The sequence below is a fragment of the Anopheles aquasalis genome, chromosome 2 (genome assembly GCF_943734665.1).
Source record: "Anopheles aquasalis chromosome 2, idAnoAquaMG_Q_19, whole genome shotgun sequence".
NCBI lineage: Eukaryota > Metazoa > Arthropoda > Insecta > Diptera > Culicidae > Anopheles > Anopheles aquasalis.
This window is the reverse complement of record NC_064877.1, coordinates 50,895,001-50,912,500: the sequence shown is the minus strand read 5'-3', so window position 1 is coordinate 50,912,500 and position 17,500 is coordinate 50,895,001. Positions and strand designations below refer to the sequence as shown.

The window sequence follows — 17,500 nt, the reverse complement described above, 5'->3', positions numbered from 1 at the left end:
ATATGTTGATAAAATGACATAAGGAGTTTGATAACATCGGTTGAATAACGTTGGACCATATTTTGTGTAGTATTTGCTTCTGTTTCGTGGCTACTTGAAGCTTCTGTTTGTTCTCCGTTGGTATCATGTATTACTTTTCTGATCATGGCTAGTAACACACATATAGCTTCCGGGCAGAATAATGATTTGTCTGAGGATTGTTTTGTAACTTTGCGATCTGGATTATCTGACAACCAAAAAAAAGACCAAATTTCTTCCAGGCTTCTGCTTTCTGATGGAAGTTCGATTGATTTTGAAGGGCATCCTAACACTAGCGAAATTAGTAAAGAATAAACCTCTGGTACATCAGTTCGATGAAGCAGCAACCATTCAAGATAAGGGAAGCCCATCAGTATTAACGACTGTTGTGAACTAGCATTTTCAGAGCTGTTGGCTGTTACAACATTTGCCAAAGCTTCTCCCTCCATCTGGGGCACGCTAGACGATAGCAAAATAGCATTTCGTGACTTGCTAACCATCTCGGTATTTTTTAAATACCCCTCTGCTTCAATACTTCCGGTACCATCGCGAAATCGAATAAGCATTGGTTCTCGAGCTAATAGTATGACTAACAATCGCATAGCCCATAACATAGTTGAACAGTGAAGATGTGGTTCCATTAAAAGCAATATCCAATCCATCCCCAGTACCCGAGAAATCTCGTCAGATAACCGTAAATTAATGACATTATTATTCCCAAAAAGCAAGCTATGCAATGTTTGCAGACATCGATTACGTATAACTATGCGTTGACTTATTTGTTGATTAGCTTCAACATTTTTCACCTGTAAAAGAAAGAAAAAATTAAAGTAGAATATGTATATTTGAAGTATGTATTTTAGATTTTTCAATAACTTATATTTTTTTAATTTTTTTTTAACATGTATAATGACGGACATGTATATGTTTAAAAGGGGAAATAATAACTTATGTTGGAAAATCTAAAGTAGATCGTTGAATTTTGTATTTCTTTATTAATACTTACTTCAGGTATACTATTGAGGATATACTGTCCAAACAGTAATAAATCATTGCTTCTCATTTGATGGTTGAGTAAGGTGTACATAAAAGAAAACAGTGCATTTAGCGCGTTTTCTTCAGTGATGTACTCAATTATAAACAGTAGTTTAGGTATACACTAAAAAATATGTACAGAAAACAGATTAACCATACGTACATTGATGAAACATTTACATCAATATTCTAATTAATCATTAGGCTATTGTAAAAAAAGTATTAATTACAATAATTAATTGAAATAATAATTTCAAAATATTTTTTTTATACTTTCTATGTTTTTGTTGTTCTATGTTATAATATCCAATGATCATGACATGAGTGGTTGGACAGAATAACCGACCAGAGATAGTACGACGGAACAGTACGACATTTATTCGCAAAAGTAATAATACTTGTTGACTGAGACATAAAACAATCCTGCCGGAGTAAAAGTTTGGAGAGAATAAAATGCATTGATTGATGGGTTCTAGCGAGTCTTTTGTTAAAAAAAACCTTGACAAATTAGACCAAAGAATATAATTATCAGCTGATGCAATAAATGACCAAATAAAACTATATACCGCAAAGATTAATTATAAAGATTTGTAACATATTGCAATTAATAAAAATAAGTTTACCTGCAAATCCTGCATAACTCGAATATTTTTTAATTTTGCATTAGATTCTTCGGCAAGTTCCAACAGATGTTCGATCAAGGATCTTATTAGATCATTGGACGTATCTAACCAAATCTCGAAGTCGCATAGTAAATCCTGCGTATAGAAGAAATGTTTTGTGATTTATTAATTATAATTCCATGATGTTTCATTAAACTTACATGAAAAGCTGTTATGTTTGGTATTGTGGAGTTTTCAAAACCGGTATGTATAGTTCCAACAACATTAAACGTGAGATGCAAAATGTGCGAATTGAGCAGATGTTTCTTACGTTTAAACAACATTCCCAACGTTTGATAATACCGACAATTGATCATTTCTTGGCGTGCTGATTTTGTAGTACGCAAAATACATGCTAACGTTTTAACAGCAGCATAAAGGCTTTCAATGTTTTGCGACATTGCAACTAATCCAAGTAAAACACTGCATCCTCCGATCGAATTCATTGCCATTGACACGGGAAAAGGATTAAATTTCCGTATCCCCAAATATCCAACCAAGACACCTCCCAAAGTGCGAGCTGGGCCGATCAGATGCCCAGCGCAATTATGCATTATTAATATGGGCGTTGCGTTCTCGTGTGAACTCATGCCAAGTTGTTTTCCTATTGCTTTAGCATCTGCGCGGTTATAAACTTTACGTATTTTGGAAAGTGTCATGAAAGAGTAAGCCTTTGGATTTACTCCAAATGCCATTCGTTCTTCTGCAACTAATGAGCAGATATCATCTTCATCTTTTAACCGGACATCCTGGAACGAACCAGTATAATGTGGACCTAAGGTGTAAACCCGGTTCATAATCGATGCATCCAACACCTGTAAGACAATATAAAGACGGACGAACCATTTGTTTAAGCATTATTTTACAGTTATTTAAAATATTTATATTTTAAGAAGATTCAACATAATGTGGCTACGTAACACATAACATACCTCATCGACGAGATGGCAAACACCCTGTTTCCATACAAGTGTCGAATATTTTCGCCATATAGGAGGCGTTCCAATAATGGCATGAACAGAACTTCCTAAGTTGTTGTCGTTGCTGTGCAGTCCATTCTGAATTGAATGAATGTTTTGAGTGTGTACAAGTCTTCCATCAATATAAATGGCAAGAGTTGACATTTTTGGAATATTTTTGTTCAGCGTTAACCCTATATGATGCCACTGGCATTCCTCGATGAATGTAGTACACCAAATACGCGCATAACAACCTTCCTTGAAACTGTTATAATGAGCTGAAGATTTGAGAAAAAAAATCATTAGGCGTATAATATTTTGGAAAAGATTAGTACAAGTATAACAAGATCAAGTACTGCATTAAAACATTCAGAAAAAAATATGGTTTATAACGTTGCAGAAGTTAAAATTAATGAATATTCATATTAATTTTAATGTTTTGCTCCGATTCAACTTGTATGACTAGGTTGTGTTTTTAATCATCACAGTTTATCATGTTACACCAATTATTCTTCGATTTAAATAAAAATAAGTTAATATAACTATGTAAAATTTCATAACTTGTGAACAACAATTATCGATAATATAGATGGCATAATCTGCACCATTGTCAAGAAAAGCATAAATTGAATAAACGCATTTGAAATATTTTATAAAGTCTAAAAGAAACTAGTTTACCTGTACTGAATGCCATCTGCTCTGTAGTAATCAAGAGTGATTTGTCGTTTGGAATCATAAGCAGACCGAATAACACTACTGCATCATCAATGATAGTATCGTTGGTGCGGATTATGTGCAACAGTCTTATGGGATGGTTATCAGTTTGCACATTGGGAACAGACTCAATGCAAAACCATGTGCTAAATGTAAATCCAGTGGTTGCAGGGAAAACCCTATCACCGGTACCAATACCACCGACACTGCCACATTCTTGAGCATGAATAGTACTGTTACTTGTACTTCCAGTGCTATATATTCCAGTTGGTAGCCATAGATTGTTGATTGCCGTATCGTCTCCGCTACTCTTTGGACATATTCCTTCGCCAGTTAAAGTACCTGCTGTTTTCGAAGCTGTCGCATATCTTTGGGTTGTGGAGCTATACATGTGATTCAATTGATTTGGGGCAATATTTGGAAAGAATAAACATCCAAATCCCTCAGTAGACATATCCATTTCTATGAAAGAAGGTAAGGTGACTGAACCATGCGCTCGGAAATCACGCGGTGTCGCTATTGATACTAGTGTTTTCACTCTGGTTAAAGGAACTGGAGGATATCCATTTCTCCGTGACGACAATTCATTCGTTTTTGATTCGTCATTTCGATTCGTTAGAGTTAGACGAAGAAACGATCGTAATTCTTGCGGTTTTAACGCCTGCACAGCTAAACGTTCGAAAATATGCTGTAAAGGAATGTGGAGTGGATGTAGTTCATCAATAAAAGCTTCCTTACAAATATGTAAGATAAGGTAGTTTAATCCACTGTCACACAAAATTTGCTGGTTCCTTTCATTTCGAACCAAAGATTTGATCACTTCCGCCAAAAAATATTGCAGTGTCATAGTGCAGGAATTCACTGATGGTTTTGTGTCAGTAGTGTGTTTTTCCAAACTCGTATCAGCCACCGAAGGAAGCAGCTTTAACATGCATACGATAATGCATGGATGTACGATTAGATAATCTGATGCACACGTAGATACGGTAGACGTAGGCGTTTTGGGGTCTGCAGACTATTGATGAAAAAGGAAAAAAATATGATGTGAGATCTGCAGCATTAAAACGGTTATGCAGTCTGTAGTTTAACAGCTGATCTAACTAAATAAGAATTTAATTTTAAGTTGTCGTTGCATTTGAACGTATAATCGAAAAGATAAAAAAATTTCATTTGAAACATTAAATTAATACATAATCATGACTAAAAACTCAAACAACTTACTTTTATGCTTGGAACAGAATGATCGCCTTTTGTCAATGGTTTAGTAGAAATGCATTGAGATGATTGTATTAAATCGCATGTCTCTTGCTTATCGAATATATCTAGCACAATATCATACAGGACACGATAGATTATACAAACTGCATTCAAACTCCATGGTATACTGTCATTAAAACACATGTTCCTGGAACACCAAAACATTGAGCCAATAAAAATTCAGGTCCCTTGTTAATGGCAATTAAAAAAATTACAAATAACGCCTGATGACCCAATATTTACCATTTATCTGTAGTATCAAAACTCATATGGAAGACAGTTTTGAATAATTTCATTTTTTGTTCGTCAATGCTGATTTCATTGATACGATCAGTGTCGCTGTGTGTATAAGGTTGAATGATTTCTGCATCCGAAAAACAACCAAGTTCTCGAATAGCTTGATAGAACAAAGTGTTGGCTATCTGTAATAAAAAGTTGATAAATCTAATTTAGAACCGCAAAAATCATCGCTCATAATTATCTAGGCTCGTATTATCTAGCACTAACCTCGGTTTGAAAGTATTTTGCATTAGCTGGCTCAAATCGCATGGCCGCACTTAGAGTTTTGCAAACGACTCGAAATAACCACACATTATTTTGCAATAACTCATTGTTCAGATGAATGTTTGTGAATTGGCCCTTCAGAGACTCCAAAACATTCACAACGTATACAAATCCCCCAACCTGCAAAAAAATCAATATGAAAAAAGGTTTCAGGTGTGACATGGAGGTGAAATAGCGAACAACAGCAACAGCTGTTCATTAATTATTGAAACATTCAATAATAATTTAAATTACCTTCCTAAAGAAGGCCCTCGAGCGATGACTTTCCCTGAGACATTCAATAAGAAATTGTAATACGTTCATTCTGATTGAAGTCGAATTTTGCGCACGGTCTGCTTTTAAATTCATATTTTTAAGCAAATTCAACATATCATCCTCACCGCCAACTGATGAAATTAGTTCTTTTACGATTTCTAAAAAAAAACACACACAATAACTATTGTTCAAATCCTAAATTTTGTGCTCAAACATACTTAGCATTTCAGGGCTATAATGATCATATTTCATCATTTCGTAGATGCATTTATTACCACCGCAGTTTTTGAAAATAGCAGTATTAGTTGAACTTCCACAAAGCAGCATGCCAAGTCCTTCTAAAACAAGCCTTCCCAAGGAATCTGAAGCATTTGAAGTAGACGGTGTCACTAAACCAAAATATTCCAAAGGTTTATTATTAGTACAAGGCATGAATTTCACCAAGGATTTCCTATATTTGGGTAACATTTACAGCCATCTTCCAAGGTAACTAATGTTACGATTGGTACATGATATGTTTTACAGTTTTCTCACCTTTTTCATGGTTTACTCCCATTTCACTAACCATTGCATCCATCTGAATACACAAATATTCTTTGTATCGCTTCATACATGTGACGAACACTTCAAGTATTCCGACCTCACGGTAAACATCGACAAATCCGTTATTGATCCTAAACAAACATCATGCATTTCAAGTTAAACGGCAATCAAACAATTATAAGTGTGAAATAGTTTAATACTAAAGCGATTTAGGTCCAATCGGAACAAAATGACCCGATTGTATACACTCTTATGTAGTCATGTACCATTAAGGATGCGTCGATGCTATCAACGGTGGTAAGATGCACGTTATGGCGAATACGATGTTATAAGGTATTGTTTAGAGTCCATTTTTCAATGTTCCATTCAATACTGCAGATATACTTTTAAGGACGAATTAGCCATATAAGGACTGAAATAATTTTGACCCGATTTTGGTCGCTTTAGTATTAGCCATTTCCCCCAGCCTCCCCAAAAATGGTATATCATTTGATCCCATGAGTTTACAAGTGTCATTAACTCTAACTTAATTAGAAATTTACCTAGCCCCCCCTTACATACCTTAATAAATGTACTAGTGATCGAGTGCATCTGACGCTTGTTTCCAACACATAATTCGATTTCAAAATAACCGAAAGCGCAATTAGCTCTTTTCGTGGCACGAAATTTAGTTGGATTGCAATAAACTCAACAAGGTCGAAAAATGATGACTGGATCATTTCTGGTTTTTGATGAATTTTTTCAGCAAATACACAAAGAGTATTTAAGGATTCGAGGACAAAATAATTCGCATTATCCATTCGATAAATTTCCACTATTGCTTCTAAAATTCTACAACATAACAATGCATTGGACGAGCGTAGGAATACTGTTTGTAGGACCTGGAATGCATTTAAATTGCGCACACAAGTTCCTTTTGCTGAAATATGAGGCACACGAATTTCTTGTAGTTGGCATTTTGCTATCAGAACATGCTTTTGCTTTTGATCAGGATATGCGAGTAATGCATGAGTTTGAGAAAATCCAGTGGTGCAAAGTGATACAATCATTGATATTGTCTTGCGAAGAACATTTTCGAGTTCATTATTTTCCTCTACATCACTTTTCTCCAACTCTTGATCAACTCTGTAAGAAAGAGACAGTTAGATAAATGTGTTGAAATCGAATTTAAGATGGATGAAATTCATACTTTAGCAAGAATTCAATTAAAAATTGATAGCCTTGGCTTAGCTTGAAGTCGTCTAATAATATCTGCGACAAACATGATGACTTTTGTAGAAAGGCAGATATTGAAAGCAACATTTCAACTGTATCCAAGGGTTTGAAAACTGACGAACGTCTCATATTGTCTAAACAAAGTGCGATACATCCTTTTCCTGTAATGGAGATATGGAATGAGAAATAGCCTTTCACGCACAATTTTCACCTATCACAGCTTACCATGTAGATAGCTGACAATTGTATTACTCAAGCCATGGTCTGCAATGATAAAAAGGATTTCACGAGCTAGTGCTCTCCATTTGGTATTACAAGGTGCAAATTGTGTGGTCACAGTAGAAAACAGTAATGTTAAATCATCCATTACAATCAATTCTTCAACCGCCGGTGGAAGGCTACAAAGTTTATTTAATATCTGAAAAGGTAAAAAATATATCAACGTAAGTTCCAGGTATTGAGGATATATAAATGTGTTACCTGAGATAATGTGTTGTACAATAGAAAACAACTGCCGCCATGCACTTCTGAATTCTGTAAACTTGCTCGCGAGGTGTTAAACTCCTTTTCTTCCTCAGGGAGGTCCAAAAACAGATATATGCATCTTACCAACGTTGAGGGTATCGACGCATTAATCATTATCTGAAATGTATGAGGATGTCCGAGTGACGGGATCGAGTCTTCTAAATGAAATACCATACCTTCTGTAATGAAAAACTATCATCTGTAGCTATCATGATGTTGATGACCGTTAATAGCATCCATCCATTGCATGCTTCATTTTGGGCCTCAGCGTCTTGAAATTGTAGGTAGGTTGCTATGGATTTTGATGCACCCTCTGTACTTTGATTCGATGCTCTGGAAATTAACAAAACGTGTGCTTTACATGATACTTTACGAATTCATTCATTTTTCGATTGATACCTATGCTTAATTTCTTTGGCTAGTAAATAGGATATGTGATAGCAGAATGCGCTGTTAAACTCCCATGATACAGTTCGTGTGGAGGCGCCCGCCGCCTTACGATCGTTTTCTTCGGAAACAGGATTTCTCGGTTTGAAGATGTTGCAGTAAAGAGGCACCATATGATACAATCTCGTAGCTTGTTCAGATTCAGTCATATGTGATTTTGAACTGATAAACTCGTTAAACAACTTCTCAAGATGAAGTAAAGTTAAATCAGTTTCCTTCTCGTTCGTCAGTACGAGGAGGCTGCTGCAATTGTGACTATGCGGGGATGTTGGTTCGGAGACATTCATCTTTACTGGAAGGTTGGTACAACTCTTTCGCTGGTTGATTCTTGAGTTGAATTAATTCAGCAAACGAGCAAATTTCCGAAACACTACTTGTTTTCTACACTGTCCGCGCAAAATCGCTTGTGAACGTTTTTCTTTTCACAAGCCCGTCACCTAGTGAAAAACGCGTTTTGAGTGTGCTAAGACTCCGGCAGAAAGGACGCGTGCATCTTTTAGCTTCAAAAGCACTAATTCCATCAACTTTGCAACTTATTATCTTTGCAACTTATTACAGGATCCATATTTTTCTTCGTCTACAACAGTCGTCTATTCATTTACAAGTGTATTAAACAAACAGGTTAAGTCATCTTCACTTCGCTCGCTGCCATATTGGATTTTGGCTATGCGTCAGTGGCTGTCAAATACATGTTTACCAAATCAACTGATACGATGGTGATACGAAGGAAATCCAGAAATTGTCAATGGTTTTGTCAGGTATAGTATCGCTTTTGCTCGTTTAAATGCCTCATACTCTTTATTTTCAACAACGAGCGAGTGATTGGTCACTTACGGATCGGATCCGTGGGGCACCGTTTCCAGCGAGCATCATCCGCCGGTATACCGGTTTGGGAAACTTGCGGCAGTATATGTCAAAAATGAAATGCAATATGACGGTGACAAAGTGCCGCGACTTCACCTGGCTGAACACGAAAATATCAACGTCGTGTCAACAATCGTGTTTTATGTGATTCGCGAACCGCTGAGTGGAACTTTGGGTGAAGATTTGAACAAAGTTTTGTGGGGAAAGCGATGTATTTTTCTTAATTCCAACAAAATAACATATTGCCTACATATTCAAGGTCGATTGCCATGGCTTCTCGTAAGCGCTCGGGATCTGGATCGAAGCGGCCGAAGGAAAAAGTCGTACACATTTATGAAATGATGTGTCGCGGCGACGATCTGAAGCGGCAAGGAGAGCGGCAGTTCTGGGAGGAGTTTTTCCTTCTTCAACCAAACATGGATGTGTTGGAATCCGAAATGATTAAGCTGAATGCAGACCAATATCTCGTGGCAAAAGGCAACATTTTACAACTGTTTGGAGAATGTATTAATATGCTCTCGTCCAACAGCCCCAAGCGCATTCACAACGCCCTGCAGACGATATGTGTATACATTCATGTGCTAACTCGCAAGCAATCTCTTTCGATGATAAACTCGGCTGCTGCAGCGGAAACTAGTGGATTAGCAATTGGTCCAGGAGCACCCACTACTTTTATTAGTGTGTGCGATATAGACGAAGAATTACGAACGCTGCTCAGTCGCTTGAACGAGATTATGCTTTGCGATGATGTCGCCGATAGTCCGAAGGATCTATGTCTTAAAATTCTGTTGATCATTGCAACGGGCATGGATAATGTAAATGAAAATCAGCTTATAGAGTTTATCATTGGCCAGAACTTTTTCGAGGCATTCAAAAAGGTGCTTAGCGATTCATCTCTGCGAGGTTCCCATGGGCACGATATAGTTACATTACTGACGGTATTGGTTAACTATCGCAAACACGAAAGTAGCAACCCTTACATCGTAGAGCTTTCGCTACTTGCCGATGAATTAGCCTTAAACGGGTAAGTGCTGATATCTTATCACATGGCACGGCACGAACAGTCGTTCACTCTCTTTTTGTTTAGGTACGGACAAGTAATATCATGTGCACTGACCATGTTCTGCAAGCAGCATCTGCTGAACCTCACCGAACTTCCGTCATCTTCATCATGGTTTTCATCGTTGTCGAACATTGTTGGCAACATGTTTATTTCGGAGGAGCTCTGCTACAGAAGTCAGCAAATAAGGTTTGTATAGTATTACGAATTTTGTTGCAGAAGAAGAAAAACTTTTATTAACATATTGTATTGTTCAATCGCACCCAGAGCCAACAACGCGCTTCTTTTGGCATTGTATGAGGCCATTCATTTAAATCGGAATTTCATAACTACCTTAGCCCACACACAAGCTGACTCGACGCCTCCATCACCGTGTAACACACTAAATGCTACGGAAGGAACTCCTGACTTATCATCTGCTGCAATTATTGATGCCTCTCACTACTCTACCAATTTATTCGTAGCCCTCTTTCAATACTGGTAAAAAATTATCTGAAAAGGATGGATTTTACGAAATGGATTTTACAAATGAATCTTACAATAATCGACCTTTCTTTTATGCCTTAGCTCGATTGTCATGCAGGACCATAAAAGTGAGCTAAGCGCAATCAACTTGAAACTCTGTCTGCTTATTCTAACATGCATCGCAGAAGATCAATATGCAAATTCGATGATGCACGACACAAATCTTACGTTCAAAGTATCGCTTCATCGGGCTCACATGAGACATCGAAAGTTAGCGTCCGAAAAAATGTCTAAACCCCAACCACTAGCCACAACCCTACTAGGTATATTGCTTGTGAATACGATTGTTGTTAAAAAAAACTATTGCTGTATAAAAATAACTATAAAACGACTATGAAATTACTATATATATATAATTATTATACATATATAATTATTAATATGTATACATATGTATTTTAGATTTGCTGGTGGAATTTGTTGTATCGCACCTCTTGAAGAAATTTCCCATTGAGCTCTATTTGCTGTGTATTGGAATAATACACCGAATAATTGTGTATCAAAAACGTTGCCGTGTCAGGCTGGCTTACCAATGGAAGGAACTATGGACGGCAATGATAAGTTTGCTTAAATTCCTGATTTACCAAGAGCAAAATTTAATCAAACGTTGTAACTTTTTTGAACTTGCACTACAGGTAAGCTGCCCGTTTTAAACGCAAAATTTGAATAACTGACTTTTCTACTTTCATCTTTGAAGGTCGTTAACATATTAAACCTCTTCATCACATATGGAGATACCTTTCTGGCAACAACGAACAGCTATGATGAACTATACTATGAATTGAATCGCGAAGAAAAAGTGTTTTGTGAATTACATGCTTTGGTTTTAAGATACGCGTCATTGCAAGACTGTGATTATAAAGAGGATGTAATACGTTTGCTGAACGCACTTTCGAATATTCTGGCCATTATTAAGCACTTTCAATTCAAAATCAAAGAATGGCTAGCTAGCCAAAGCTTGTCGACGCCAACAGAGCAGCAAATTTTGGAGCAGATACAAAAAAACTATGATCTCACACTAAAACTACAGGACAATCTGGACCACTATGAAAGATACAGTGAACGACCAAAGCATGTACTATTTTTCGCTAACTTAGTTAAAGAAGTAATGACGGATACTAGAAAATCGGTTTATTATCTCGTTAAACAAAGTAACAAAAACAATGTGCTAGATTGCAACACAATAATTAGCCGATCTGTTTCATCCGGAGGACTGTCTTCGTCTGCTATGCCATCGTCCATTGAAAACGCTTCCTTAGCGGAAAACAATTCAAACGGTTGATTAAAGTCATAACTTTTTGTTGATAAAAAAAAAGTAACATTTGTTGTTCTACCGCCGCGGAACAGTGGAATGGTCAAAAATTGATAGTGATCCTTTATTACTGTGCTGCTTTAATAAATGTTTTGGACAAACAAACTGATTGTATATTTTTTCGTATTCAAATTATAAAGGGAGCGTGCAAATAGCTTTAACCAACAATTCGTGATCACCTCAAAGAATATCGTTGGATATTGAAATGTTACATACAATAGGTCATTGCGAATTTCGGAAGAGAGTTTTCTAATAAACTGAAAAAAAGTTAACACCTGGAGTAAAGGATTGGTTTACTTGCGCGATTGTGGCTCTTTTCTCTTCCTATATTTACTGTTATGATCGATGTACCCGGATCCTGTTGAACCATGTGCATTTTTGTTGGGATACCATCATCATACGATTATACATACACATACATATATTAAATCTATCGCCATGCAAAGAATATAAAGACCTTGTTTAACAATTTTAAAGTAACAACAGAAAAAGATGGCGCAACAAGATTCTCCCATCTACTTGCAACCTGTCGCATAAAAACATGTTCATAGTTAACGGAGAAAGCGATTTTAAAAAAGAATGTCGTCGTCCCCTTCGTCAAGTATGTTAGCCTGGTTGCGCACGTCGATTCCTTCCTGCAACAGTGCGGCACGTTTCTCTTCCGCCTTTTTCTTGGCAATACGTTTTTTATCCTGTATTAAGCAGTAAAAATGTCATTAATGACAGAGCACGAGCAGCGCAAGTTAATGTGGGCTGTTTTAGGAATATTTCATTACTCACTTGAATCTTCTTGAGACGATAAAATTCCTCACGCTCCAGCTCGTCAAGCTCAGAAATAATGTACGCTAGTGTACGATCGATTCTCGGAATGATGACTGCGATAAAACAAACTATTAATTTGATTCAATTTCGAGAAGACCAGGGACGCTTACCATGTTCGATGGCATTGACACGCCGATTCGTAATTTTAATCACTTCATCCAAAGTTACGAACGAAGTCTGCAGTGATGCAAGCTCCACCAACAGCTTCACAGCGCTCTGATAGTTTTTCTTCAGTTTCTGCAACTGCTGTCCACCCTTGGCCAATCCGGTGAGTTCGTAGGTATCCGATCCGTCTTGGTACGACTCAAATACAGGAAGCGTCACTCCCGCCACATTATCTTTCTTAGTACGTATCTTAATCTGGGCCTTGGTGACGTTCTGCAGGACAACCTGGTTGAAATCACCTGATGCAAATTTGGCCTCTGCCAGAGAGAAGGCAGCCTCCTTCATTACTTCGCCCATCAACGTTTTGGTCTGTGGAATGATGTAAACGTTATGAGTTCCTAGCACAGTCCAACTGGTATTTGGCATCTAATCATGTATACCTCAATAATTTTACTGAGGATCATGCGAAAACGCATCTGGAGAGCATCGGCCTTTTTCTTCAGCAGTCCGTGCCCCTTGTGGGCTCCAGCCAACCGGGCCTTCATTTGCATCTGAGCACTACAAAAAACGGGCAAAAATGGAGGCGTGAGGGATGATCCAATAGTTCGGCATGCACGTGAACTTACCCTCGAGAAGGAAAAATGGGAATACGATCCTTGGACGACATTTTTGCACGGATTGTTGAGGATTTTGCACGGGACCAAAACTGTATTATGTCCACACAGTTTTCAGCGATGATCACAAGACCCTACAGTGATATGTGCGAGTTTCGTTACAGTTCCCAACAACAAAAATCGCATGAAGCCTTTGCCACATTGGAGCGCCACATGCCGAAGCAGTTTTGTGATTTTGTACTGATTTTGTGTGATATTTGGCGCAGGGTCAAAATTGTGAAACGAAAATTTAACTATAAGTAATGGAGCGAGGGGATAAAACACTTCTAAAATTATGATAAAAACCCAAGACCAGAAAACATCTCCTTCCCTTCTTCCCAAATACCTTAAGTTGCGTTTTAAAGAACGCCTTAAGGCGCTGCCACACTGGTTGCGGTACGTGCGGTACGTGCGGCAAATCTGTACAAAATCACGAAACTGCTGCAACTGCCGCTCGTGCCGCAACAAAAGGACAATCTCGTTGGATACCGTGTTTGACAAACCATAGAGCGTCCGCAACTGCCGCAAGTGCCGCACGCACCGCACGTATCGCAACCAGTGTGGCAACGCCTTAAAGGCGTTAGGCGTTTGTTTAGGCCTGTCTGCTGAAAGGGCATCGCTTCCGTCAACGAAGGATTGTCACCAACGCCAAACGAAGCCAACGGAAAACTGAAAACGCAATCTTAACAAAAATAAAAAGTTTGGCTTAAAATTTAACAAGTTTCTCCAGCTCCAGATACTTTCAACATGAAAACCTACTTCGGCGATCGTATCGAGGTTGTGAGCTATTCCTAGTGCGACTTTTCAGCTGCTTGCTAAACGCTTTATATTTCTAGGACTACGAGGTTTATGAAGTGCTGGGAAAAGGAGGATTTGCAACTGTGTATCGCGCAAAATGTCTTCGCTCCGGGATTTTTGTGGCTATCAAAATGGTAAGCGCGATACGGCTTTCCGTAACAAATCTCTTAACCCCTGCCATCGTTTCCTCCGAATCGGCAGATCAACAAAAATGCAACACATTCGTCCGGCTTGACGAACCGCGTTCGGCAGGAAGTTTACATTCACTCAAAGCTGAAACACCCATCCGTACTAGAGCTGTACACCTTCTTCGAGGACAATATGTTCGTATATCTGGTACTGGAATTGGCCAGCAACGGGGAGCTCCAGCAGCATCTGCGCGCACGAAACTCTCCATTCAATGAATACGAAGCCGCCCTTGTTATGCGACAAGTGGTTGAAGGGTTGCTTTATCTGCACTCGCAGCACATTCTACATCGTGATATATCACTATCCAATATTTTGCTGTCGACAAACATGACAGTAAAAATCGCTGATTTTGGCCTGGCAACGGAGTTGAATCGTGCGGACGAAAAGCATCTTACTTTATGCGGAACTCCTAACTTCATCTCTCCAGAGGTAGTGTCTCGGGCATCCCACGGCTTGCCAGCGGATGTATGGGGACTGGGATGCCTGCTTTACACATTGCTGGTTGGAAAACCCCCGTTCGACACCGATGGTGTGAAATCAACTCTGACGCGGGTAGTAATTTCTAATTACATGATCCCGGCAAATATTGCATCCGACGCCAGTGATCTCATAGAAAGATTACTGAAGAAAAATCCGTCGGAAAGGATAGCTCTGAACGATGTTCTTGTGCATCCTTTTATGAAACGATGCGATCCATGCTTGGGAAACGATGGGTCCTCAAGATCGAGAGATGTAACGTCGGCCACCGATAGCGGAATGGGTACAATGTCGAGTGCAGCTGCGGGAAAATCCGATTTATTTTTCAATCGCCCACGTAGTACAACGGATGAACTTAAAATATCTATAGCACAACAATTCCCTGCGACAACCGACAGTCAAGTGTGTGGATCGAATGCAAAACAGACGGACCAGCAGGTGTCCCTATTAAGCAAGTTCAATAGTTTAGAACTAATGGAAAAATATAACATTAACAAAGCCGAAATAACCGGTCAGGATTTCGGTCATGTGCCCAACTATGGATCGTACAGACCAACTTCGAAACATTCTATGGAATGCGAAATTACCCCGCAACAACCAGTTCAAAAAACAACTACGGTGGAATGTCTTAAACTACAAGCTCCAGCCATGTTTTCGGTAAAAAAAAGTGCGCATTTTCAATGTTTTTGTGGATTCTAATGGATTTTCTTTATGTAGGTCACTTCAAGTAACAATAATCGTAACGGGATTGCATCAGGACGTCAGCAATTACCTCCACCGTTTAATACCGCCCGACTACTTCCAGATCGTCACCGTACAAAGCATGTAATTCTCAGCATTATTTCGACTGAGGGAGAAGTGGTGCTAGAGTTTTTGAAGCCCAAAGGCCGATTACAAGAAGACCGCGTAGTAGATGTTTGTAGAATTTCGTCCAATGGGATGCAATGCATATTCTACCAACCCGGTGGTAGCCGAGGAATTCCAATCAAGGATAGGCCACCCGATGTGCCTACGCATGGAGCATCATGCTATACTTATGACAATCTGCCGGAACACCACTGGAAAAAGTACACCTACGCAGCGCGATTTGTAAAGATGGTTAAAGCTAAAACACCGAAAATTACCCTGTACAGTGACCAAGCAAAGTGTCAGTTAATGGAAACTTTGGAAGATTATGAAGTAATCTTCTATGATGGTAAATATCTGATATTCGTTGGCATTGAACTGAATAAGTAAGTGTTAGTTTTCTGTTATTATTTTTTTAAGGATATAAAATGACGCAACATTCATCGGATTACATTATAAAAATGTTCGACACAGCTGGCAATGTTCATCGGGGTACTGTGGGTTTTCCTGCTGGCAGTGCATTTAAGCAAAAACATTTCTACGAAACTCTGGAACATTGCCGCAACATCGATCGGATGCTTTCAACAATCGGAACCAATGGTGCTACTTTTCCGGTGATAATCGGTCGCCGTCCGGCGTCCAATGTTGTTGGAATCAAAGATGGCAGCAAAATAGGAGAAGGGAAACTTGTATGGCAATCTTCTCCGGGAACGCCTTTGACTAATCATAGCAATACTGCTATGAGTTCGTTTGCTTTTTCTATACAGTCGGAAAAACGAAGAGGAATTCCACACGCATCAAGCGAAACAAAGCGCCAGCATGGAACAGGGATAGGAACGTCCGAACTTTTCCGTTGTGAATCTATGCCAATGTACTGCGATGATAGGAGACCGCTTTTGAATGTAGCAAACGGACAAGATACTGGGATTCCATGTCTTCCATCGAATCCTGCTAGTTCATATCAATACACAAATCTGCAGCAAGTTACAAATCATCTACGCCTAGCACCGGAAATTCATGAAAATCGAAAGCAAATGAAAAGTGAAGCGAACGCTGCCGGTTTTTTGCCGTTATCGTATACCAGCAGTCTGCCCTCAACCCCCATGAATCGTTTGCTGAGATAATTGTGGCGGCCTTCACTAAATCCAGACGATCAAAAGTAAATTTAGGGACACAAAATGTCCTTTGCAATTGCGGTACTGTTGTGCACTTTATTTTAAAACGAATAAAAATTATCACGTTTTCAATACTACAATTATAAGGAAATGACAATGATTAATAATACAATTAGCGGGGGACAACGGTGAATCGTAAAAATAACTACATCGAAATATTCATAATGCTGCGTTACTATACGTTGATGTTCAAAATTTGAACGTTGTAACTTATATTTTGCTCCAGAATTGTAACCGCAGTCACTTCGTGGTTTGTTCACAAGATCCACAACAGGCATGACTAACGTGATGAAATTTAGGTGTTGATTGTTAAAGTAGTTACGCCTATAGCTCTAACCTAAACCTGCTCTTAGCTTAATAAACGTCTAAAAAACGAATGGTGCGTTTATCAGTTGGATATCTCAAATAATTATACTAATGAATTAGAAGAAAACTATTAAGGTGCGGGAAGGAGAAGGTACATTACTTATTCAACATACA

At 38.5% G+C, this 17,500-nt stretch overlaps 4 protein-coding genes across 8 annotated transcripts in view; 2 read left to right on the top strand and 2 right to left on the bottom strand.

Moving 5' to 3' along the window:
• LOC126569776 (WD repeat and FYVE domain-containing protein 3) overlaps positions 1-8,779 on the bottom strand; it is a 15,311-nt gene extending 6,532 nt beyond the window's left edge. For both annotated transcript variants that reach the window (XM_050227105.1, XM_050227106.1), the window contains exons 1-18: positions 8,147-8,779; positions 7,924-8,080; positions 7,703-7,864; positions 7,448-7,640; positions 7,197-7,383; positions 6,569-7,132; positions 5,999-6,138; positions 5,683-5,853; positions 5,444-5,622; positions 5,153-5,329; positions 4,889-5,067; positions 4,610-4,793; positions 3,353-4,403; positions 2,648-2,952; positions 1,877-2,530; positions 1,677-1,811; positions 1,025-1,177; positions 1-824 (exon numbers count right to left, since the gene is read on the bottom strand). The exon at positions 1-824 is cut by the window's left edge and continues 1,911 nt beyond it. In XM_050227105.1, the coding sequence (XP_050083062.1) occupies positions 1-824; positions 1,025-1,177; positions 1,677-1,811; positions 1,877-2,530; positions 2,648-2,952; positions 3,353-4,403; positions 4,610-4,793; positions 4,889-5,067; positions 5,153-5,329; positions 5,444-5,622; positions 5,683-5,853; positions 5,999-6,138; positions 6,569-7,132; positions 7,197-7,383; positions 7,448-7,640; positions 7,703-7,864; positions 7,924-8,080; positions 8,147-8,481 (5,750 nt within the window). In that variant the 5' untranslated portion in view covers positions 8,482-8,779. The remainder of the gene's footprint in view (positions 825-1,024; positions 1,178-1,676; positions 1,812-1,876; positions 2,531-2,647; positions 2,953-3,352; positions 4,404-4,609; positions 4,794-4,888; positions 5,068-5,152; positions 5,330-5,443; positions 5,623-5,682; positions 5,854-5,998; positions 6,139-6,568; positions 7,133-7,196; positions 7,384-7,447; positions 7,641-7,702; positions 7,865-7,923; positions 8,081-8,146) is intronic.
• Positions 8,780-9,202: 423 nt separating this feature from the next.
• LOC126578019 (armadillo-like helical domain-containing protein 3) lies at positions 9,203-12,060 on the top strand. Of its 3 annotated transcripts, none has more exons than XM_050240197.1 (7): positions 9,203-9,233; positions 9,318-10,082; positions 10,146-10,307; positions 10,386-10,598; positions 10,686-10,906; positions 11,046-11,278; positions 11,341-12,060. In XM_050240197.1, exons 2-7 carry the CDS (start codon positions 9,328-9,330, stop codon positions 11,923-11,925), a joined length of 2,169 nt encoding a protein of 722 aa, XP_050096154.1. In that variant the 5' UTR covers positions 9,203-9,233; positions 9,318-9,327; the 3' UTR covers positions 11,926-12,060. The 3 variants fall into 3 exon arrangements, with proteins under 3 accessions (XP_050096154.1, XP_050096146.1, XP_050096163.1); XM_050240189.1 differs by having other exon boundaries at positions 9,221-9,255; XM_050240206.1 differs by having other exon boundaries at positions 9,222-9,250.
• A 183-nt stretch (positions 12,061-12,243) lies between these two features.
• On the bottom strand, positions 12,244-13,659 carry LOC126578034 (V-type proton ATPase subunit D 1). The gene is made up of 5 exons (XM_050240219.1): positions 13,509-13,659; positions 13,323-13,440; positions 12,888-13,251; positions 12,736-12,830; positions 12,244-12,647 (listed from the first exon to the last, which is right to left on the bottom strand). The coding sequence occupies exons 1-5, from the start codon at positions 13,547-13,549 to the stop codon at positions 12,525-12,527; spliced, it is 741 nt and encodes a 246-aa protein (XP_050096176.1). The 5' UTR covers positions 13,550-13,659; the 3' UTR covers positions 12,244-12,524.
• A 512-nt stretch (positions 13,660-14,171) lies between these two features.
• On the top strand, positions 14,172-17,357 carry LOC126581296 (serine/threonine-protein kinase PLK4-like). Of its 2 annotated transcripts, none has more exons than XM_050244851.1 (5): positions 14,172-14,312; positions 14,372-14,467; positions 14,535-15,656; positions 15,717-16,194; positions 16,266-17,357. In XM_050244851.1, exons 1-5 carry the CDS (start codon positions 14,283-14,285, stop codon positions 16,967-16,969), a joined length of 2,430 nt encoding a protein of 809 aa, XP_050100808.1. In that variant the 5' UTR covers positions 14,172-14,282; the 3' UTR covers positions 16,970-17,357. The 2 variants fall into 2 exon arrangements, with proteins under 2 accessions (XP_050100808.1, XP_050100809.1); XM_050244852.1 differs by having other exon boundaries at positions 16,243-16,347.
• The last annotated feature ends 143 nt before the right edge of the window (positions 17,358-17,500 follow it).

What these genes read in the sequence shown, in the direction of transcription:
- LOC126578019 (XM_050240197.1), top strand. Translation starts at nt 9,328, where the DNA reads ATGGCTTCTCGTAAGCGCTCGGGATCTGGATCGAAGCGGCCGAAGGAA. An exon ending in TACAGAAGTCAGCAAATAAG is followed by an intron (nt 10,308 to 10,385) that starts GTTTGTATAGTA and finishes AATCGCACCCAG; the next exon opens with AGCCAACAACGCGCTTCTTT. An exon ending in ACTAGCCACAACCCTACTAG is followed by an intron (nt 10,907 to 11,045) that starts GTATATTGCTTG and finishes TATGTATTTTAG; the next exon opens with ATTTGCTGGTGGAATTTGTT.
- LOC126578034 (XM_050240219.1), bottom strand. Translation starts at nt 13,549, where the DNA reads ATGTCGTCCAAGGATCGTATTCCCATTTTTCCTTCTCGAGG. An exon ending in CCCATTTTTCCTTCTCGAGG is followed by an intron (nt 13,441 to 13,508) that starts GTAAGTTCACGT and finishes CGTTTTTTGTAG; the next exon opens with TGCTCAGATGCAAATGAAGG. An exon ending in TGTCAATGCCATCGAACATG is followed by an intron (nt 12,831 to 12,887) that starts GTAAGCGTCCCT and finishes GTTTTATCGCAG; the next exon opens with TCATCATTCCGAGAATCGAT.
- LOC126581296 (XM_050244851.1), top strand. Translation starts at nt 14,283, where the DNA reads ATGAAAACCTACTTCGGCGATCGTATCGAG. An exon ending in TTTTTGTGGCTATCAAAATG is followed by an intron (nt 14,468 to 14,534) that starts GTAAGCGCGATA and finishes CCGAATCGGCAG; the next exon opens with ATCAACAAAAATGCAACACA. An exon ending in AAGCTCCAGCCATGTTTTCG is followed by an intron (nt 15,657 to 15,716) that starts GTAAAAAAAAGT and finishes TTCTTTATGTAG; the next exon opens with GTCACTTCAAGTAACAATAA.